Source organism: Argiope bruennichi, chromosome X2 (genome assembly GCF_947563725.1).
Source record: "Argiope bruennichi chromosome X2, qqArgBrue1.1, whole genome shotgun sequence".
Lineage (NCBI taxonomy): Eukaryota > Metazoa > Arthropoda > Arachnida > Araneae > Araneidae > Argiope > Argiope bruennichi.
Window position 1 is genome coordinate 117,887,120 of NC_079163.1, and position 24,827 is coordinate 117,911,946.

General features: G+C 30.2%; 2 protein-coding genes across 2 annotated transcripts in view; both read right to left on the reverse strand.

Moving 5' to 3' along the window:
* Window positions 1-7,589: 7,589 nt before the first annotated feature.
* Window positions 7,590-20,496, reverse strand: LOC129959642 (uncharacterized). Its single transcript, XM_056072526.1, has 4 exons — window positions 20,291-20,496; window positions 20,096-20,189; window positions 18,692-18,808; window positions 7,590-7,869 (listed from the first exon to the last, which is right to left on the reverse strand). Exons 1-4 carry the CDS (start codon window positions 20,376-20,378, stop codon window positions 7,758-7,760), a joined length of 411 nt encoding a protein of 136 aa, XP_055928501.1. The 5' UTR covers window positions 20,379-20,496; the 3' UTR covers window positions 7,590-7,757.
* Window positions 20,497-23,070: 2,574 nt separating this feature from the next.
* The window catches only part of LOC129960481 (ankyrin repeat and LEM domain-containing protein 2-like), a 46,598-nt gene continuing 44,841 nt past the window's right edge, over window positions 23,071-24,827 (reverse strand). Inside the window, exon 9 of the mRNA XM_056073947.1 lies at window positions 23,071-23,255. Coding sequence (XP_055929922.1) covers window positions 23,186-23,255 — 70 coding nt within the window. The 3' untranslated portion in view covers window positions 23,071-23,185. The remainder of the gene's footprint in view (window positions 23,256-24,827) is intronic.

Below are 24,827 nucleotides of genomic sequence, written 5' to 3' on the forward strand. Positions count from 1 at the left end.
GTGGAAATCTCGTTTTTCTTGGGACGATGAATTACCTTTTAATGTTACTGAAATGTTTTCTAAATGGTTAAACGAAATGTATTTATTGAAAGAGGTATCCTTGCCTCGTTTTATGAATTTTAACGAAACTTCAGAATTACATGTCATTTGCAAACGTTTTAAAATAAAATCTATGTCAAGCGAACCCACGCCTTTACCACCAGATAGTGTAATGGATTGTGCACCTTTCGAAATTGTGGGAATAGATTTGGCAGGGCCACTGTTTTTAAAAGATAAAGAAAAGGTGTGGATAGTTCTTTTTACTTGTGAGGTCTATCGCGCCATTCACCTTGAACTTGTAAATTCTCTATCTTCTCTTTTCTTTTGTCCCTTAAATGGTTTATCGCTAGACGTGGCCGGCCACAAACAATTTGCGATAATGGAACCAACTTTCGGGGCGCTTCCAGTGATCTCTCAAAATTGAATTGGAGTAAAATTTTGAAAGAAACAAGATTTCCTAAAATATTTTGAAAATTTATTCCTCCTACCGCAGCTTGGTGGAGAGGCTGGTGGGAAAGGTTGGTTCGCACTCTAAAAGATCTGTTAAAACGCACCTTAGGAAAATCTAATTTAGCATATGATGAACTGTATATTATAATTCGTGATTGTGAATCCATTATCAATTGTAGACCGTTAACTTATGTTTCAGAAAATGCAGAAGAATTGATTCCTCTTACTCCTAGTATGTTCCTTATCGAAAACAAAAGCTCAAACACTGAAGATATTGAAGAGTTAAGTTCGAAATGTATCAACAAAAGAAAACAATATCGCAACAACTTGTTGAAAGACCTACGTCAGCGCTTTCGAAACGAATATCCTGGCCAACTTGTGCAAAAACATAATGAAAAGCATTCGCGTAGTCCTCAGGTTGGAGAAATAGTTTTAGTAGGTGATAACAAAAAGCGTTTGTTTTGGGTTGTGGCGAAAATTATTGAATGGATTCCAGGGCGTGATGGAAAAATTCGGACAGTTAAACTTAAAACGCAACATGGGACAGTTTTACGCCCTATACAGCGAATTTATCCTGTAGAAATTTATTCAAATCAACCTATTCATAGGGAACCTACTGGAGACGAATCTAATTCTAATGATGTGTGTCATAATCAAAACAAATCAGCACCTGCTGATGATGTAATTATGAGAAAATACACCTCCTCAGGCAGATGTGTGAAAGCACCTAAAAAACTCGAGCTCTTGAATAATATTTGTTATGTGGGGGGGGGGGAGAATGTTGTAAAGCAAAGCGAAATGTAACCGCCAACAGGCGGCGATGTTGTGACGTCAGGATGCGAACTGCGTGATATATTCAGTACGGATTGTGATCTCAGCATAGCCTTGTGATTTATATAAGTGTATCTGTGTTTGTGTCGTCCATTTGTCAATAAACGTTATGTGTCTGAAAAACCTTTGAACTTATTTTGACTTAAGTACCCCGCATCTGGTAGATGCAAACCTATTTTAATTTCTGAAAGATTCTATGTTTAGTTTGGTTTCCGAACAAGTAGTCCCATTTAAATGTCTAAAACCGAAATTTCTAGTATTAGTGGTCTGTATATAGTTTTAAATATTCTGGTGATTAAGTGATTACTTATTCTGGTGATTAAATGATTTTTTGGTCAGTTATATCATATGTAGATTGCTTATTTTTAAAAATGAAACAAAGAATGAATTCAATTTTTGGAAATTTAGCTTATTGTTTTATCTAATTTTGAAGAAGTTGCTTATGCAACGTGAAATGTTATTGGGATAATGAATGAATGAGCTACCGTCATAGCTTGGTAGAATTTTGGTGGTAATTTTTAAGGTAGTAATGGTAATAAAGCTATTTAGTTGAAGTTAATTTTAAGTTTCTTCAACTTTCGAATTCTAAAACTATTTTTGTGTTTTAAAACATAATTTTATTACTGCAATTTATGTTTTCAAACTAAATCTTTTCTGCCGTTACCTCTTAAAGTACATCAAGCTAATGGAAAAAGAATTTTAAAAACTGAAATGTTTAGGAGCTTAATATGAGGTGTTAATTTTATAAATACTTCTCGTTTAGTATAATTCTTCTTATTAAAAATACTTATAGTTGAGTTAGTCTAAGGACTTAAAAAACACAGACTTCTATTAAAAAAGGTTCATGTTCAGAAATTTAATAGAAAAAAAATGTTTTCCCCAAAATTTAAAAATATTAAAAAAATTAATATTAATACTTTGATTTTTTATTGAGAAATCGTAAATTTATTTTAAATAGGTATCTAATTATTTCACCAAAAATAACAGTAATAATCGTGCTTGAATATGAACAAAATAAATTAGATTTTGAGAAGTTCTTTAAAATTTAATTTAATTGATTTCACTTCATATAGTGTCAACATAAATTTAAATAACAGCAGTTGAATTCTCAATGTATTACGTAATATACCGGGTGCGGCATAGATTCGTGCAAACTTCAAAAAATCACATTAAAAAAAAGTAATGCTCGAAAGAAATTGCGGTTTGCGGGAATATGTTTAGAGAGCCTTTGGATTTCGTTATTTCCATTAAAAAATGTATTAAAAAATAACCGATAGATGGCGCTCACATGGTCATACCGGGACGGTTTATGCAAATCAGGACAACAGAGAACAGTAACTTTATAGTGCATTTTATTTTAAAGCAAAAGATGCTCAACATGACCGCCACCACAACGTATGAAGCAAGTGAGGCTCGTAACTACGCCTATTACAGATGCGTGTAACATGTCGGCATCGATGCCACTAACGGCCAATTGAATGGCATCTTTCAGTTCCATCAAAGTGGCAGGAAAGCCCCGGTAGACACGAGGCTTCACGTATCCCCACAACCAAAAGTCCGTTTCAGAAATATCTGGCGATCGTGAGGGTCACTCATTCTTACATCCTCTGCTTATCACTCTGTACTCAGTCAATGTGTCTAGAAAGAACGTCTTAATGGAACTAGGAATGTGGGGCGGGGCACCATCCTAAATGAAGGTGACGGAACAGGTTTTCCAACCGGATACAGGACATCGTTTTTCAAAAAAGAAGGGGCCTAGAATGAAGGACGCAGTGAAACCGCTTTAAACAGTCACATGTGGAGAATGTAGTGGTTTGGTCGTGTACGCACGAGGGTTTGATGCTGTCCAGACACGACTGTTTTGCGTATTGACGTCACCATGCAATGAAAAGTGGGCTTAACCTGTCCACATGATGTTCAGTAACCATTGTGGGTCACGTTCCATTTGTGCGAGTACCCATGTTGCAAAGACTTGTCTTTTCTCACAATCTGCTGGCAACAACTGGTGAAATTCCTCCATCTTGTACGGATGCAGCTTCAAGATATCGTACAGAATGCGTCGGATCGACCTTTCCGGAATTCCTGTTATTTTACCTGCTTAACGTGCACTGGAACTCCCCGTTCAAGTCTCGGTTGCCACATTTTTCATGACCCTTTGGACAACAAGGTCGCGGTCAGCGCTGACGGATGGTCTGCCACTTCGTGGACAATCCTCTAATCTTCCCGTTTCCTCAAAACGGCGAACTAAATTTAATATCCCATTCAACGAAATTGGGTTTTTCTTCGACTTAATTCCTCTCACCGTCCGTAACTGTCGTAATGCTTTAGTCGCGGATTCACCGTTCTTATAGAAAAGTTTCACCACTAACGCTCGTTGCGTTAGCGAATGCATGCTACTGGCTTCAAATGACAGATCAATTTCCAGCCTTGTGTTTTATAGCTATACTGATTTGCATAAACAGTCTCGGTATGACGTTTTAGTGCAATCTATTGGTCATTTTTAAATAAATTTTTTTTATGGAAATAACAAAATTCAAAGGCTCTCTGAACATATTCCCGCAAACCGCAATTTTTTTCAAGCATTACTTTTTTTTATTATGATTTTTTGAAGTTTGCATGAATTTATGCCGTACCCGGTATGTAGTTCAATAGCCAAGTTTAATAATAGTAATTATCTTCGCTTGTTTTGGCTATTATCTTATTTTATTATAAAATTTAAGTAATGTGAAAATTCGCTTCTCATATAAGTGCAATACATTTAATTCAAGATTATGTTACTATTCTTCATTTTCTATTTTACTTAGTCGTTCGATAATGCAATTCTTCCCATAGAAATAGTTAATATTTGTAAAATAATGATTTATTATAATTAAATTAAATATTAAAACTTAATTTCACTGATATAAATATGAAATTGATTATTGTGTGCTATTTTTAGGTAAAATTAGAGAAATTTTGTTTACCCTCAGTAGGATTATTTCTGCTACCGTTGCTGCTGCAATAACGAGAATTTGCTCTTTATTCTAAGATTTTTATTCGTGGGGTTTTTAATTTATGAACTTGTTTAAGAATTGATTTCATTATTAATGATTCGAAAATTTTGACCATTTGTAGGATATGATGTTAATCAACCTGGAATATCTGAATCTGATAAAAGGATGGCCATAAAAACAATGTTCCAAAATTTTAAAATAGAAAATGATTTTTTTTTTTCCTGAAATAAATACAAACGGGGAGATAACTGTAAAGAAAATGAGTTGAATTCTTATAAAACCCACTACCAAAGACGACTCATGAATTAGGGCTGGAGTAACCGTTGAAATTATTTTTAAAACTTCTTTCCTCGTTTTTAATCACATCCTTTTTTTTTTACATGAAGAGATCGATAAACAATGAAAAAATAATAACAAAAAGACAGAAAATGAATCAGGAAATAGGAGCTGCTCGGAAACCAGCTATCAGAAAGCATTAATATTTACTCACTATACAATATTTCTTAGATTTAGCTTGGACTGTCTTTTGATGAAGAGATCGATAAACAATGAAAAAATAATAACAAAAAGACAGAAAATGAATCAGGAAATAGGAGATGCTCGGAAACCAGCTATCAGAAAGCATTAATATTTACTCACTATACAATATTTCTTAGATTTAGCTTGGACTGTGGCTGGGCTGGGCTGGGCTGCTCTGCTCACAGATCACATTCGTCGCACTGCTAACTATGCTATGCTAAGTTTTCTCCCTTACACATATGGCTCGCGTTTGTCCTCTTCATCTGCTTTTTTCCGCTTTTTACCTTGGTTCTCTTTTCTGATTTGATGTATTATCGTTTTCTTTTGTTAGTTGTCACTCATAGAAAAAAAGATACACCGATGATTTTTTTTAATGCAGTTAAAAATTTGGATTATTTCGAAACAAGGGCATTTTCCAAGAATTTTCTTTTAAAATTATATATATATTGCATCATAGATCACTTTTGAACCGACGAAACGTTGCTAAGTTCATCTTTACAATTTTTTTTCTTTTTAGATACGATATTCAGAAAAAATGCCTATATCTCAAGCTTAACCTTTTTGGAGAATAGTTACATCCCAAATAGACAACTTTTTATCAAATAGACAAGTTTTTTTGGGAAGGTTGAGAGGAAAAACTCGGATTATTATTTTTTTTTTCCCAGCTCGATATTTTCCGAATAATTGATTTTGCATTGTTATTAGATTTACAAGGGTCTTGCATTTGAACTTAAGGAAATGAAAATTAAGAACCGCTCAAATTGCATAATATAATTTTTAAGAGTTTTTTTTTTTTTTTTTCATGTTTTCAAATTGCAACTCAACAAATTCAGAGAAACTGTAAATCGTAATTTTCTTTGCTCATTTGTTCCAACAGTAAATGGAATATTGTTATTTTATTCTTTTATTTTCTGTACTTTTATTCCCAAAATGAATTAAATTATTATTACTTAAACATGTGTGAAAGAACAGCTTATTGGATACAAAAAAAAAAAAAAAATGAGATAATTGTAACACAGCTTTATTTTAAAACAGTTAATACATATAATACATGTATACAACAATACATATATTTTATACTACTACACTCAAGAAATAGAATTGCAAGCAATGCAATATCTTACAAGAAAGGAATTAATATTTTTAAATGAGCAAACAGTCTGCTTAAAAACGAACAAACCAGTAAAATTACTACAACACTAGTGAAAAATGATAGAGGAATAACAACTCTATATAACAAAACAAATTAAAATAAGAAAATATGCAAATAACATCACCGAAAATAAATCGACATACCGTAAAATGGTAATTTCCCCAAAAATGGTAAATATGCAAATAGTATCAGTAAAAATGAATATACACGTATCACGCAAAAGCTTAAAAAGTATCGGTTAAGAATATAACCGAAAATTCTTTTGCAGCAGTTTTAAAATCACAATACCGTACAGGAAAGCGGTATTTTTTAAAAATATGAAGATGAGTTTATCCTAAAGGAGTAATAAATTTTAAAAATGTATAGCATTCGGTAAGAGTTATTACAGGAATAGCAACTGAATATCACTAAATAAATTTTTTAAAAAATCGGCCTGGGTCATGCAAATATTTATAAAATACCATCTGCATACTTATATACCTTTTTAATGCATTTTAAAATACTCTAAAATGCAATGCATATTTATATAAATGCAATAAACGACTAGCAATATTAAATATAGACTAGAAATCTCAATCTGTAATAAAAAAATATATTTATAGATTACAAAATAATTTCTTATTTAATATCGCATAAAAGATTTTCATAAAATTCTTGACTTCGAATCTTATTAAAAGAAGGTTCTCATTTAAAAGGCGGCGAATTTTCATAGGAATAGATAATTATATCCTGAAAATGTACTAGAGAAAAAGCATTTAACATTTTTATTAAAGAAAAAATATATAAATTTTTTGTAGCTGAGTACTTAAGAAAGAAAATACACTCAAGAAGAAAGCATCAATTAATGAAATAATAATCAGATAACATCAAATAATTTCTAATAATGAAATACTTATCAATCTTTTGAAAGGTCTTGAATTATTAAGTTTCTAGCCATATATTATAATGAGATCTGTTTATCTATAAACCGTATTATTCCATCATATATTTTGAAGAACTTTCAAATCAAATAATATAACTACTTCAGATCAGAAATTTATATGAAAACAAATTTTTCAGCATTTTGGGCATTACTTTAAATCAATTTGAGATGGCTTTAATAATCACTAATAAATATAACTAAATATCAAGAAAACTCAATATAAAAGTTTCAGACTAACAAAAGAACTATGGGTTACAATAAAGAAACGAACAGCTCATAGATTGTGCAGCCTTTTTCAAATCAAATAATAATTGTAATAATAAACAACAACTTTATAATTTCAGTTTCACAGATTAAAATATCACCGAACATGTGGTTCAATAGTTAACAACTATTTAAATTAATAAATATGTTCATATGAAACAATATTTAATATTTTTTTTAGTAATATAGCCATCATGACTAGGAATATATATTTAAAAATCGTTTCTCTCATGCCTGCATATGTATAAGGTATGCAAACGTTTACTACGTCTTTGCACATATAAAATTAAAAGAAAAAAATAGTTAAATAGGAACATTTTAAATTATTCAACGTTGTAAAAATAACGAAACATTCAATTACAGCACCAGTTTTTAAAACGTATAAAAAGTATACAAAAATTCGTACTAATCGCTCATTTTAAAACTTTGCTTGCATATGTACAACGTATGCAAACAGTATAAAGAAAAAATTGTGCAATGTCACATACATTGTAAAGAAAATAATATGGCTTTATGTTAAAACATTCAAAAAAAATATTCATCACATTGAATCAATCTTCAAATGTTTAATCCCTGAAAGAAATCTTTACACTTTCTTGCGTTTACTTAATGGTGAGGAACGCCTTGCACATAAAACTTTTGGTACAGGAATCGGCTTCAAGGCATTGAATTCACCAAAATTAGGAACATTTGCCATTCTGTAAGAAAAAAAAAAAAAAAAAAAAAAATCTGCAATTCAAAATATTACGAAAAGCAAAACTGAAAATATGATAAAAAGTTTTAAACACACTTTCTTAGAAGAATTTTAACGAGTAAAAATGATTTTTAAAGATTCAAATTGTACATAAATAGTAACTACATCACCAGATATCGTGAGACAAATATCTTTCTGCCAAGAAGTTCAGATATTGATAATTTTGATGTTATCTATTTAAATAAAATTGTAAATGTTTGTTTGTTAAAAATCTTAAGTTTCCGGTAGTTAATGCACCGATTGTTTTAAAATTTTGACACAAAGCTGCATTCGAATACGCGCGTGTTTTTATATACTTATTATATAGATACAACACTTGTGACAGGCAAAAAAAAAAAAATGTTTTAAAAAGCAGTGCCTCTGTTGGGTATAAAAGCAACATACACTGTATCAAATATTTTACGATTCCATTTTAATGTTTTTCTGATTAAATTTCTATGTTTCCGATTACATTGTTAAGTTACATTTCAATAGATTTCGATTTATTTTATTTGATTTAATTATTTTGTGTGACAGAGCTTTGAATGTTTATCATAGAGCTATGCTGTTTGTCATAGTGCTCATTTCGAGTTTATTTTTAACTGTTTTTCGTATTTTGTAATGCAGCTGGCTGTGGAATTGAGCTGTGTTGATTGGTCTACGTTTGAATTGAAATATTTCGTTAGTATATATATAATTTTAATTCGTGTTTTTTCCGCTTTTTTTTAATGTTTTTCAATTTTATGTTACAACCTGGCATATTCATAGAAACTATGATACGCAAATTGTATACCGTGCTACCAAATCAAGACGAAATAAAAGACAATTTGGAATGCCATCACCGAAGTGATCTGCTGCTACTTTGTTCAATAAAGAATTGCGGAGGGAATAAAATTACAACAAGGGTAAAATTCTGCCATATGTACAATCAAATATTCTTAAACTAACACTTGAGCAAAAAGATATTTGCGATCAAACAATTCAATCTTCCAGTAACGGGGTTGGAGAGAGATGCGTCAGAAAAAACTGATAAAACGTTCTTAATTACATTGATTCTGACAGCATTTATATCCCAAATTGACATAACCATAGTCATCTGGAATAGCTGCGACATTGCTACAAGTGAAGGAACTGCTCATTCCTATTTGAAATTACCAATGAACAAGCAATTCATTGAAACTCCCAAGTGCTACGTTTCCAAAGCATCTAGCATGTGAAAAGAATTGTAAAAATGCAAACGTATTGTTTGGATTGAATACACAATGATGCAGAAAAAATCTCTCGAGGCTTTTGAATCGATCATTACTGGATTTGTATGAAAACCTCAGAACGTTTGGGAATTCATCAACATTGATTGCAGGCGATTTCTGGTAAACATTACCAGTAATTCCTCGTTCGACACCAGCGGACGAAATAAATACTTACCTGAAATATTATTTGTGACGACACGTAAAGACGTTGAAATTAACTATAATTACGCATATCCTACTGCAAAACCACTGATCAGTGAGATGTTCTCACATCAGTTGCTGGAAATCAAGAACGGAAAGATGACGATTGATCTAACCTTGGAACGAATTTCATTGTCTCATAATTTCTGTAATTTAATGACGTCAAAAGAAGAATTGGTTAAAAAAATATTTATCAATATTCTGACTTATAAGAATCAGTATTGGCTGAGTGAACAAGCTATTTGCGCGGCCAAGCACAAAGACGTCTACGAACTTAACAATATTATTCAGTCTAACATTCAAGTGAGGCATTTACATACAAGTCCATCGACACTGTTGTGGAAGATGATGAAGTGATTAATCATCCAACAAAATTTTTGAATTCACTCGATCTGTCAGAGATGCTGCCGCACGTATTGCGATTGAAAATCCGCGTGCTAATTATCATGTTACGAAATATCAACCAGCCAAAGCTTTGCAATATCACGCGGCTTGCCGAAGAAAGATTAATGAGCAACGTCATAGCAGCGACAATTTTGTTAGAACTTTTGATGTCTTCACCAGAATTTGCGGTTTAGATCTAGACACGGATTGCTTCTCATGTGCACACTTAAATATTGCATGCTCTTGAATCGGCAAACCAGATAACCCCTACTACTGCAAAAGCAATGAAGCAACAAAAACTGTATACCCACACGCACTGTGAAACCAAACATATTAGAAACATACGCTTTTTTTTTCCTACTTAACCAGACTGAGTCACAGCAACGCAAGGCAGTGTGCATGAAGTAGTCAATAAAATTAGAATTTTATTTTAAAAAATTACTAGGTGAAAATATTTTAGTAGTGATTCAGTGGTTTATCAAATTGATTCTGCTTTCTGGGCTTAAATTCAAATTTTGTGACTTTCTGGTTCTGATTATGTTATTTTCCGAGAAAACCGAAGGTAGTGTTGAGCAGAATATATATATAAAAAAAAGTGATTGTATATATTTCCAGGTGAAAAATGATCTATAATTTGTAATTTCATTAAAGTTTTTATCCAATTTTAATTTTTTTAAATCTATATTTTACTTTTTATTATATAAAGAGATTAGAACGATAGTTAATACATGGTCCTAGTCTTATTTTAAACAAAAGATAAGACTGGCTAAATTCAATTTCGGAAATTGGAGGAGCACCCAGAATCCGAAGTTACGACCAAGGTTCTAAGACTAGAAACACTGGGCTGGATTGTCCAACCGGACAGTAAAATCAACTAACCTGAGAGAATCAAAAGCACAACGTTAATGTTACGACAATATGTCGCTACAATTTTTCACATACTACAAATGTATCAGGAAAGTCCCAATTTTCTACGCATTACAAATATACACAATGGTGGTTGTTTTCTGCACAGGTGTTAGAGGCGAATAGTGCCTCGAGACTTGGGGGGGGGGCTTCAAAATCAATTCGATGTATATCGCATTGCTAAGCCGACAGCAACTTTTCTACATTGTAACTTTGTTCATAGAAATTTCTTTTTTTTTAACAGCATTATTTTTAAGAAAAGAAAGAAAGAAAACATCAATGAAAACAGCCAAATGAACCACTGAGCAACTAAGAAACAACTAAAATATACATAAAAAAAGCAGGAAAATAAATAATTTTAAAACAGTAATTAATAATCAGAAAATTTCCAATATATGAAAATGATAAAAAAAAAATGTAAAAAACGATATTGTTACATCCAAAGTATCTTAAGCTAAAAGCATAGGAACAATTGCATCTCTTGCTTTATCCAATGAAAGAGATACATTTTGTGTAGAATAGTTTATATTAAACGACTTTTTTTCTGGTATTTGTTGAACGATTTTTCTGTTTTGCTGGAATCAGAGTTGTTCGTATTGAGGAGATTCTGTTTTTCTTCAAAGGTGTCATCTTCATTAAAGCAGATCACTTCCATTTTCAATAACGTAATGTTTTCACTTCACTGTTGCTGAACTCAGACAAACTGTATGGTAATACCGAAGAACACATTTTTCAAGTTTCGGACGAACGCTTTTTCGAGGCAAAAATATTAAGAATAATACGGCAGAATTTTTCTAAATAAGCGAAAATTTTAGATGCAGTAAGTTAAAAAAAAACAATGAAATATTTAAATGAAAATTCTTTAATTACTCTTTTAGTTTCCGCCAAATTGAAATCTGGCGAAAATCTATACCAATTTTCAATACAAACGATTGAAAATTGGTGAGATTTGGCGAAGAGATATCTTTTTCTGTTCTAAAACGCATCAAGAATTATTAGTAGAATAGTGCAAGTCTGTCGCACTTATACGAACTATCGCTCTTATTTATTAAAAATAAGACAGTACTGGAATCTGATAGTGAAAAAAAGTTTTTTTAGACAATTTCTCTCATCTGCAAGCAAAAAAAGTAATATTCTAATCTCTCAATATCTAGTTCTGTGTTTGTAAAATTTCACTTCATTTTTTTAATCCACCATCGGCCACAATACACATTTGTATTATATCAAGAAAGGTGACATGCATATTTATAATCTTACACTCAGATCCCCTCCCTCGAGACTGTTTTCTTGATTTTTATTTATTTATTTACTTTTTACTTTCTTTGTTGCTTAATTTTCACTTCGCTGTTGCTGAACTCAGACAAACTGTATGGTAATACCGAAGAACACATTTTTCAAGTTTCGGACGAACGCTTTTTCAAGGCAAGAAGCATTTATAACTTCAATCAAAAATATCTCCAATCATTTTACAGATAACACTATGAAGCTTTTCCTTGTGGTTTTTATTAACGTATAGTGTATATATTTTCTAACAGCCGTTTTCAACAGTCACCTTTATTTTTTGGAACTTCCTTACTTCACCGATAGGGATGCTGCAATCTCTCTCAATAAATTCAACACAGTCACTTTACTATGAGTATACGTAACTTCCTTAGCTATACGAAACGCTATTTTGAATTTAAATCACTTAAAAGGACTATATATGTAACAATTTTGCAAATGCGCGGCCAGTAAAATGATACATTTGGAATAAACTCCACATTATTTTTTCCACTGGAGGCATAATTTGTACACGGGGAGGAGCAATGATACGCGTCGCAACACAAGAACAAAGGGAGAGAAGTTTATCCTTGATGATATTATTAAGAGATTCCTTTAGAGATTTCATTGACACATGTTGATATAAGAAAGGGAATTTAAGTATCTTTAAATAAATGACGTAGCCCTTAGGGATTTTTATCCCTTTTCTTCATTCTCGACAATTTTTTAGACCGCGTGCTAAAAATAGTTGAAAATTGAAAAGTAAATAAAAAGGCGGATTTGGATCCGGAAATAAGAGAACATTTTAGAATAAAGTAACATAGGCTAATTTAAGACAAAATTTTAGGAAATTAGAACATAAATTAAGAGATAATATATCATATATCATAAATCAAAAGTGGGAATAAAATGTAAAACAGAATGTGAAACAAGACAATCTATGCATTAATTGTTCATCAAGGAAAAAGAATTTTAACATTTCTTACAAAACAGTCTCATACAATTTAGTGAAAACAATAATTTTCATCCCAAGTGCTATAATACACCACTGTGGAAAGATGGAAAGAGCGAAGCAAAACTGAGATAAAATATTAAAAAAAGAAATTCAAAGGAAAAGCGCATAGTAAACTTAGGTAAAACAAATATAGAATACACAGAAGATACAAAATTAAGAATTTAAAAGAAAATCTAATATATCACAAAAGAAAAAAGGATAGTACAAGGAATATACCTCTCTCTCCCGGTTTGATGAAGATAACTATGTTTTACTGTACATCAAGTTAAGCGATTTTAGCGTCTATTTGTGAGTTTGGCCATATGAGAACTAAGAACTTTTGGGTGAGCACGATGAAATAAAAAGGTGTAAAATAATAAGTTTTTAAAAAAGAGCTGCATGGGAAAAAGGAAAAGTATTATTATAATGTGGGACCCTTAAATTCCGGCCAAAAGATGTATTTTCAAGGTCAATAAGACCTTTTAGGCCCGTTGACCCTTCCGCAATTTAAACTTGTACCAGTATCATTAGGATAAGCAATCCTTTCATTACATCTTGAAGACCTAAAAGAAGAAGATATAGTGTTAATAGTAAAGTTATTTATTAAGTGCTTGATTTGATCTTTGACTGAGTTTGCTCTATTGGATATTTTATTAATTCTCATGAGTTGATTTATAACAGAAATTTTGTACATCTTGTAGGAGTTGCAAAAAATATACCCATGAATGCTAAATTTGAATTCATTTCTTTTGTCATAAATATCAATTTTTAAATTGATTGACCCTCCGTAATTAAATCTAAAACATTGTAGGATGTTGGCAAATATAGTTTTTATGATTGGCCCATGTTTTATACTTTTTCTTATCTTTTATTCACATGTTCTAGTCTCTTTTCTTTACTCCAGCCTACTTTCGGTTTTCTCTTTTGTTGTTATGATGTGTGTGTGTGTGTGTGTGTGTGTGTGTGTGTGTGTGTGTGTGTGTGTGTGTGTGTGTGTGTGTGTGTGTGTGTGTGTGTGTGTGCGTGCGTGAAATGTAAAATAGGTTAAACAGTTTAGAACCACTTTTAAAAATAACAGTGTGCATACCTTATTAAATAACAAAGAATATTTTCTGTACAGAGGAAGTAAAATAAGCTTTATAAATGCAGTAAATAACAATATAGGAATTCACTTCAATTTGAATAACGAATATTAGAAAATAAGCATAAAGGTAAAGTTAAAAGCGCCAATATGCGTAGTTCTTGTTACTTTCTTGTCGTCTACCCAGGAGAGGTCTCAAATTAATTTAGCACCTGTTACCTCGCATTAAAATCCGCCATTATATATACCAGGTGTTTAAATATCGTGTTTACAAAATATGGAGATGGATTTTGGAACATGGGGCTAGCTGGAGTATGGTTCGGCGCCAATGTCATATTGCTTGGGCGACATTATAGAATCATGAACCTAATGGAAAAGTTTTGCTATATTTTGAGTTGTTTTCAGCAGCTACTGACTCAAAGGTGCCGCTATCCTCAGTATTATCTATGGACTGCAGTGTACCAAGGTTGTCAGGTTGTTTTAGAAAAAGATAATCAGAGCAGATGATCAGGGTATAATATCAGCCAGAGCATGAAAAAAACGAAGTCCTGATCAATAGCATACAAATGAGATAGTTGCAGTTGACAAATGTCATGAATGAAACTAGGGAGAGTACCAAAGTTAGGGCCTAATTTTATACTACAGCGGCTGATCAGTCTGTTGTTCGTTAAAAAGTTCCGGTTACTCCAGAAATATTCTGTCACTCTGCTGTCCAGATATTTAGACTTAAAGTATGGGCCAATAAATCCTGGAATGGATACGTTACTGTCAAGGCCAGATTAAGTCCTGTTGGATCTCATAATCAATGCAAGTTTTAGGGTATTTTCACAACCTCAATTTTTTAAAATTTAATTTAATATGCATATAATGAGATTTCAAAAACAAAATATTATGGCTAACTAAAATGACAAAACATTTAAGTACTGGCAGTGGCGGATTTTCGAATAGGAGCTAGCTGCCTAGGCCGCTTATACGAAGAAGGGGCCACACACAGGTCCATTTGTCTAGTTTACAGATAAATTTTATAAAAACTACAAATTCTTTTTATTATAAAATATAAGTATAAATATTTTAAAATTCCATTCATTTAGTTACTGCAATATTTATAAATATCAAGCACCTGTTTAAATAATATTGAGAATGAATGTGGATGCCTCGCAGACATAATAAATAAGATATTCATTTTCACAAAGTTAAAAAAAAAATTAAGCCACAAATCATTTACATATTGATTAAGTAAAAACTGATGTAATTTGTTACACTAAAATGACATATTGAAACAGGGTCTCTTAATATGAACTGTCTAGGAATGCAAAATGCCTAAATCCGCCATTGAGTAAGGAACACCTTCGAGAGAATTGGTTGCTAAATGTCGGGGGAAAAAAAAACTATGAAGGTTATTTTCAACAAAATAACGAAAAGATGACAAGATTTTTTTAAACGCAATCTAAATAGTTAAACACAATAATTTTGACACAATCTAAGTACCCAGTCAGTCAACTGAAAAAAAAAATCACGCTAATCTAGAAATAAATTATGGAAAAACAGAATAAAAAATTCCTAAGAATAATGCAATGATATTTAAACAATAACTGATTATAATTTGAATAAGTTATCTTGTTAGTTGTTTAGGTTTTTTTGCGCAAAAGCTATATCTGGCCATGCTGCGCCAAAGTTATCTTGTAAATCGCATGCAAGCATTAAATTAACCTCAAAATGGAGGAGGAAAAACATTAAGCTTTTGTTTATTTGATAATCCGGTTCTAATTACTGCTGTACTTCTTACTAATAATATTGAATACCTTTGATTTCTGATCTAAGATAAATTAATTTAGAAGCTCTGGTGTATTCCATTTTAAAAATTTTAGAAAAAAAAATTTAAAGAGTTGATATCTTCGGTTTGTAATAAATTAGAACTGTAACACGAAATTGGTAAGTTATAAAATAAAAATGAACATAATATTTATCAACATACAAAATTTGCAATCTAGTCATGGCTCAATAGGCAATTTCTAAATCATTAGAGATAGATATATACGTTTCATCAAAAAATTTATAAAATACTGTAAAGAATTATATATTAATTTGAGTCAATAAATATATTTCTGAAAAAATTAAGAAATTTAAATTTTTATACGGCAATCTCCCTCTCCTGTTACTCATTTAGTAAAATATTCTTCAGAAAACATTTTAAAAGCACAATTTTCACTTCTTCTTGGAATAAAATTGATTGAGTCTTGGCAATCTGAATATCTCTTTTACTCCAACCAGCAGTTGTCACCCGTTCATTAGAGCATCTTTCTACAAAGCAGACACTGAAACTGTCTAAAGTCGTCTACAACAGTGATATTCAAACCTTCACAACTCAATCAGTTTTAGTCGCGGAGGTAAGGAATTTTAAAAAATCCAGAGTGACAAGAATATTTTACTAAATATGGTTAATAGAAATGGGAGCTGTACAAAAAAGAGTTAGATTTCATAATTTTTTTAAGCCTGCTAGCTGACTTGAACAACATAAAATATGATTCATTGTCATTCAAAGTATTTTTTTTCTCACATGGAAGTATATGCCTATCTCCAACGATTTAAAAATTAACTAATGAGCCACGATAGGAGTGAACACCTACATTTTAAAACAGAGCAATAGAATTTCTAGAATAAAAGCAACTAGATTGTATAATAAATATAAAAATATTAAGCATACAATTTGAATACAAAATGACATTGAAAATCTTTTGAAAGAAAACATATATATTTAAAACAAAGACAAAAACCTTTTTTAAACAAAAGTAAATAACAAGATCGCGTGAAATTTTAAAATATATAAAGGTATAGCATAAATTCGAAAACTAAATTATGTTACGGAAACAATGTTGCAAAATAAAAATATTAAATCACAATATTAGCAATTAAATAGGCATTTTTTTCCTATTAAACTGGAGCCTTTCAAAAACCTACGTTTTTATTGAAAAAAAAAGTAGCGAATATAAAATACAGTTGCAAAGAAAGTAAAAAATTACAGCAAATATAAATCCTACAATGAATAGTATCACAGAGTACAAAATGGAATCAAGGAACCAATTTGAATTCGCTCATGAGCCATTGAATAAAAACGTAAAGTCATTCTCATTCTTCCATATAAGCAGTGATTGGAAAGGTGGAGTCCAACTAATTATGTCGTACGTTCTGTATTTCAAACATTGAATTAATTTGACTCATCAAGTTTTAAAACTTACTATCTAAAATGAGAACATGGGTACTATAGAGTCAATATTCGGTCCTTTAATAGGTAGATAGCATAGCTAGCAAAAGGGGAATTTCCTTTCTTTAGCAGTAGCAAGATAACAGTTTCAGTGGAGAGAGGAGACAATTTGACACAAGTTTCAGTTTCAAAACCAAAGAATTCCCGAAAATGCCATGTCTAAATAACTATGTCATTTTCATTTGTCTTTAAAGACTCTACCACCTTCAATGCTTTATAAATGTAGGAGTAAAATACATTTTATATATATACCAGCCACGGCTGAGTTATCAAGCAACTGCATATGGACCTTGCAACTATAAGGGGTCTGAGGCATCAAGATTTATTTTGTAATATATTCAAGATAATCTAATTTTGTGCTTTCATTTGATTTACGGAGGCCATGTACTCGAATATCTTTAAATTAAAATCAAGTATCATTACATGTTTTCTTGATTTTTTCGTTTAATGTGTTCAAATTTGATAGCAAGATTGGCTCTAAACAATCTATAGTCTTTGGTAGGTTTGATGACACAACTTTATCAACAAATCCTAGCAAACTTCGTATTATATATTTAGATGTGCAAAAAGAAAATTGTCATCTTATTAAAGATTACTTTTATATATAATTTTTTTTTTATACTCAAAGAGCTAAAACTAGCTTTCTTGAATGTAACAGCCGATTAAATGCTTTTTTTACTTCAATTTATCCTACTATTTGTTTCTTGAAAACTGCTCACATAGATATTAAATTCAAATCAATAAAAAACATCTCATTTTATAAGGGGAAAAATGGTGTTACCGAAATTTACATTTCCCAAGTACCCTTTTAGAGCTTAATCCGTCCCAATTTCAAATTTTATATGACATAAAATATAAACGTCATTTTTTTTTTTACACAATGAAGCATTGAGTTATATACACCAATCTTAATGAAAAATAATTAAAGAATATATTATTACAAAGCCAATCAATATTATTGAAAAGATTGAGCGAGATTAACAATACAAGAATGTAACAGAGATAACTGAATCAAGTGATTAGCCAAGCGGTCAAAACTGTTTATCGAACTGTTTTACTCCAAAGAATTGATCAACCAATAGAAATAAGAAAATCAAAATTTAAACTATCCTCAACATTATACAACTAAAGAACAAACAAAAATTATCATGCTTGCAAAATTTTGCTAGAAAATAATCAGACAAATAAGAGTATAACTTCTCATTTGTACAAAAAAAAAAAAAAAAAAAAAAAAAAAAAAATGCAAAATAAAAAAACAAATTATGAAAACTAACGCCCAGCTTTTCTGCAGTTATCAGTACAACAGGAATTGCACTTGGAGAATTTTTTTTAGAATTTTTAGAATAAACAGACATTTAATAAATTTTTACACACTGAAAACTTAATAATGGATACATAAATCGAAAAATAGCAAACAAATAATAATAATAATAAATCTCGGGGACATACTTTTCTTGTAAGCAAGCTGCCATTTTCATCTTCCATTTATATATATTAGGATACAGATTATTGTCAAAGACCTTCAAGGAAATATAAATTTCCTTGTCAAGATCCGACAAAATAGACCTGAAATATAACAGCATAAATACGATAATTTTAGTAACATCTACTTTTAATGTTAAGTTGTTACAAGACATCTGTGAATAAAAAAATATAATTAAAGAGTAAAATTCAAATTATTGAAATTTTATAAAAATTATGTATTAAAATACCAATTATCAAATTAAATCAATGAAAAATTAACAAAATAAAGGACTTTATTTTCAATGATAATATAAGTCAATATTCTGTACTAGCCAATTTCAAAAACCACATTAATTTTGTGCATACCTTTTGAACTTTGAGGAAAAAGATATAATTATTTGAAAAAAAATTTAATAGTAAAAACATTATTATCAAAGGGGAAAAAATTCTGAAATTTCCATAAAAATTGAACAACAAACTTTACAATTAAGTTTCTGGATAAGAGAATTAGTCAAATGAAATGATCAAATCCAAAAATCGGTATGACACAAAAATTCGATATATGGCAGAAATGAATTTGTCAGCATTGTTAAAATCTTAGACCAGCAAATCGTGTAAAAATAAAAACGTCACAATAATTTTATTGTGATGGTTCCTGTACTTAGCTGTTCATAGCTCATGACTTGTATCACTAGTAGTTGAATTCAACTGTCCTTCCAAATGTTCTTTGTTTAAACTTTTAGCAATGTAGGAATTCAACTATATTATTGTTTTTTATTAAAAAGTTTAATCTTCCAATTTAATTAATTGTTATTAACAACAACTACATGGTTATTTTTTCTAACTAAATAATAAATAAGAGTCAAAGCTGAAGAGAAGACTTAAAATTGTGCAGAATATTTTCGCTTTCATTGCATGTAAAGACAGCAAATTGTTGCTACTAAATTAGCAAATCCTTTATTATTTTGAGCTTCAGTACTTTAATTCATATTGCAACTTTTTCCTTGAAAATTAAAGTTCTTGCCGTCGTACAAAAGGTTATATATTAAAGACAAATTATGCCTTATGTGTAAAATGTTTTTTATGTTCAACTAAATAAATTTTTTTACAGAGGTTGAAATAGATATATTATTATCACCTAGTTTTATCAGCTGGTAAAATATATTAAATTGAATTACTTTTGAATATTGTCAGAGTAGTAATAATATAAAAAGATATGAAAGTTTAAATTCCTTACATTTTAAAAGGAAACAATTATAAAGTTTTGAATAAAGTATTATGATCAAATGACAGATAAATCTATCTACACATACTGTTCTCAAAATTAAAAATGTTAGAATATTAATGGACAAGTAATCTAATACTTAAATACTTAAAATTAATAAATACCCATTAATAAACCTTTCATTTTGACCAAGTATTTCATACTGCATAGATCTTCGGTGTAATCCAGAACACGGTCCCACATCAACTTCAACCATATCTTCAATTACAAGAGAAAAGAGAAAACTCGATTAATCATCTTAACAAAAATCATAATATACAATATTATGTACAAGCCAAAATAAAATGCATTCTTTTTACCTTCGAAAAATTTCTTATGATAGCAATAGTGAGTGTTTGCTTTATGACGGAGCGGATTGTCTTGAGGCGGGTACAGACCAGCTAACATTATTGATGCAAGGGAGGGTTCAGTACTAATTGATGGTAATGGATGATAACGAGTGCACTTTTTCCATCTTAGGTCAAAAAATTTTTCCAAAACTTGGAGTCCCTCCTCAGTAGCTAAGTTTGTATATACTTCAAGAATTGGAAAAAATTCACACCAATTTATTTTCAAGTCTTTAGCTAAGCTCCTAAGAAAAAAAAAAATCCAGTTATTAAGAAAAGAAATATTCAATAAAAATTATAACATAAAATACGGCATTCGAAGCAATCAATTATAAAAATGGAAAAGAAAACAGATGAAATGTTTTATATTAACATTAGAAGCAAAAGCCTACTAAGTAAATTTTGCTTATGTTTTAATTACATGCATCTGATACTATCTGTAGCTTTATTAAAATAAATCAATAAATAATTTGCTTAAAAGCTAAATAGTACAACGAGAATAAGTAAATAAATATATACTAGTACATTAACGGAACAGATAAAAATCATTTCGTGCTGTCACTTGACATGAACCTCAAATGGACAGCTTATGCAAAACAGATTTAATGGTTAAAATAAGTATGCTTAAAAGGTTTATTATTTAATGAAGCTGGCTAATTAAATCATAAGAAATAGCAAAATAGGTGCTATGAAATATGCAGAATTGATGACATTATGTGTGTGTCATACGTCTCCAATCCTCGATAGAAGTACTCCCACTCATCACGATCGATAGGACTGTTAACCAGTCGATACGATCCTTATTGCACCACTGGAAGAACGGAGAACCTACTTAGCCTATTTACAGAAATTTATCATTCATGATTCTCCCGGTTATTGTAGAGTTGTCCTAGTGCAATAATAATACTTTAGGGTTTAATATCTATAAAGTTTGATATGGCATGAAATATGCCTTATTTCTTGAAGAGAATATTAGAATAAATCACTAAGTAAAGGAGCAATTTCCTTCACAAGATGCCAAAAGCTGACATTTGCGGAAATTTTGAAAGAAAGTACTATCACATAATAAAGAAACCTATAAAACTATGGAAGAAATCATTCCAATCCGTAATACTGAAAACAAATTGAAAATCGATCTCTGAATTTTTTAGCAATATAAAGAATATGGATCATGGAAGAAGAACACTTGTGAGAAACAAAAAGAACGTCTTGTTTACAAAGAAACAGTTAATTTGCATATAATGAAAAAACAAAACAAAAACGTTTTTACATCTCAGACACAAAAGATATTATTATATATATTTCTGAGCCCAAAGAAACAAAAGAAAAAGAATGCAATTCAGACTAGAAACATAATATTAAAAATAAAATAAATGTAAGAGTGTATGGAACGGTACGAGATAACAGGAAGTGAAACTCCTAACATCAATCCATAAATTTTGTATGTAATGAAATAATTTTGTGCAGCAATGAACTAGCGACAAAAGATAGATCTTCTTTTTCTCTCTGTGCATTATTTTGAGAAGTATTCCAAGTAATGTTGTCCAAAATTTGCAACTTCCTTTATTTTCTACTTGTATCGAGTGTGGTATCAATGGATAGTAAATTTACTTATTTTAACCCGTATTCTTTTTGAAGTAATTCAAGTATGATTGTATATGTATTTGTCTCACACCAATGAATTTAATATGAAAAGTCCGAGAAACACAACACCAGAAAAAAAAATCTGAAATAATTTCATATCTACACCTCTGGCTACAAACTACCAAAATTCATTAACATATCAAAACTTAAAGTCATAGTCAAAACTTTTAAAACTGTTTTTCATTTCTTTCTCATAACATAGAACATTTTCAGAGTAGTAACAGCAAACTTTCAAGAAACAAATCTAACTGCATGTCAGTACAAAAAATAAATACACTTTTAACATTTAAAACGAAAAAAAAAGAAAATTATTTTAAAAGTTTTAAGTATACTATATTTAAGCGCCGTAACAGATGGCTTAATTCAAGCCAATGCAACTGAAAATATTTCGTAGAAAATTTTTGCATGTCAATTATTAGAAAATTCTTCATAAAAACCATTATATTAAGGGATACCTGGAGAATTATGCACCCTTAAGGAAAAATCCTTTTTAATGTTATAGAAAATATAAGAATTTAAATTAGAGGACTATTCAGTTTTACATATCCTTATACATTGAACAAATGTGTTAACAAAGGCTAAAAACGTTCTGAATATTATTTAAAAAAGGAACTTTCAAAAGCTTGGCATAGTGGTGTGATTATCCCAGTGTCGTAGTAATTACACCACACTCTCGAAGTCATATTGCTATTCTCTTGCAAACTATACACAATGAATTAGAGATAAAATTATAATAAACATCTGTCAAATTCGAAATTATTTTATTGCACAATTATTTTTATCAATATATTTAAAAAATAAATGTTTTTCAAATTCCTTAAACATGATAAATTTATTTTAAAGACAGGTAATATTTTAATTAATCATTCGGAAAACCATTTTGTCTGACAAATGTCGCATATATAAATAAATCTGATGAATGAAAAACTGCAAACTGTACGAGTCTATATGCCATTAAAAGTGCATCGGTGCCTCGTTTCATCTGTGGATACTCTTCACAATATAAACAAATCTGAACAACTTTTGGCAAAACATCAAACGCATCGTCACTTGACTTTTCAACACATGTCAATCTTCATCTAAATTGTCATTATTAGTATTAGATATATCAAGTGTTAATCGATTGCTACAAATCTCCTTTCTTAAATTTAGCATTTCAGAGTGCCCTTATAGTATAAAACCATAAAGCCAAACTTTTTATTGACTTCTCCCCCAAGATTTGCTTTATAACTGTTTTAATTTCCTCCAATGTCCATTTTGCCTTTTCAGTAGTTCGTTTTCTTGAGCGAGACATCTGAAAAGGTAATTCAAAGATATTTAGATGAATAGATTTATTCTATTGTGTCTTTACTACGATGATATATCAACGTAATTAATTATGATGACGTCATTATCCCGGAAAAACTATACGGCGGTCAATCCAAGTTCACGACAAATGAAGACGCTTATTCATAAAACTTTTCATCCAGAAATATAGGCGAACATTTGTAAAATGCATACATATACTAATTATGATTATAAATTTACACAGAATTTTCCCACCAGGGTCGCAAGAAAACTTTTTCTGCTCCTAATGAGATCACTGGAATACATATTCGTTTTATGATTTTCTAATATATCAAAATTTTCACAGGGATAAATATATAAGTTTCTCATTGAAAAGTTTTTTTTCTTCCTGTTTTAAAGAATAAATATATCAAGCATTTCCAAAGCACATGAAACAAAAATTGCTTTAAATTTTTCGAAACCATTTATATAAGATGTTAAGAACCTTTATGACATATTATTATGATGCTTTTCAGAAAAGAAATAATTGTCCATATTTAATGTCTATTATGAAATTGCTCTTTATATTTTAATATTGAGCTGAAGATTCAACAAGGGTAATTTCTACGGGAACCCTTCTGGAGCACAATTATTAAGGAAATATACTCCAAGAATTCGGAAACATTTTTTTTATCCGATTAAATTTAAGAAAATAATTCAGCAATAGATGCCACATTCATACATTGAAACGATATTAAAAAAGTGCGTGTAAATTTTTAATTAAAATATATACCTTTTATGCTAAATAATAAAGTTAAATTAAGTTTTAAAAATCCAATAAAATTACTTTCAAGTTAAATGGAGAATATAAGATTACAATTCTGCATTTTTAAGAAAATGAAGAATTCGGCACTAAATTTCAATACATGAAAATGCTTCAAATTTTCATTAAATTTATATCCAATCTGGAGTTTAATAAGATTATGTAACTGTAGAGAAGTTGTTCGATTAATCATTCAGTGTCAAGTACTCTGTAGCAATTAAACGATATAGGTTTAAGAACTCCAACTCAAGCAGTTTAGTAATAATGCAACGTCAAATGTAATTCCAGCATTTTTAAGTCCTCCGCAAATATAATAGACAAAAAAAGTAAATTTCTTTCTTGATTCGAACTTCAAACGAAATAAATTCATTCATCTAAAAAAAAAAAGCAAAAACATCCGATTAATAGTTCGTTAGTTATGCATGCTATCTTTTATCAGGTCGGTAGTTTTTTTTAAATATATATATTTATATATTTGGCATTTTTATTATTACTGAAATTTATACTGGCTTTCTTGTTTGGTGTAATTCAAGAAATTCTAAATATTCTCTTGGTCATTTCAAAACACTAATCTGTTTTTTGTTGATTGAAAGAAATATTTAGTGAATAAAAATGACTTTCCGCATTCATTTATATTCAGTCCGATTTCACGTTGAATCTAATTTTATCAAACATTATTCGCATGATTCGCTTATATTATGGCAATTTATCTGTCTTTGCTTATTAGTCGCAAAATATTTTCAATCATTCATGGCTCGATTGACAGTCAGATGTGAT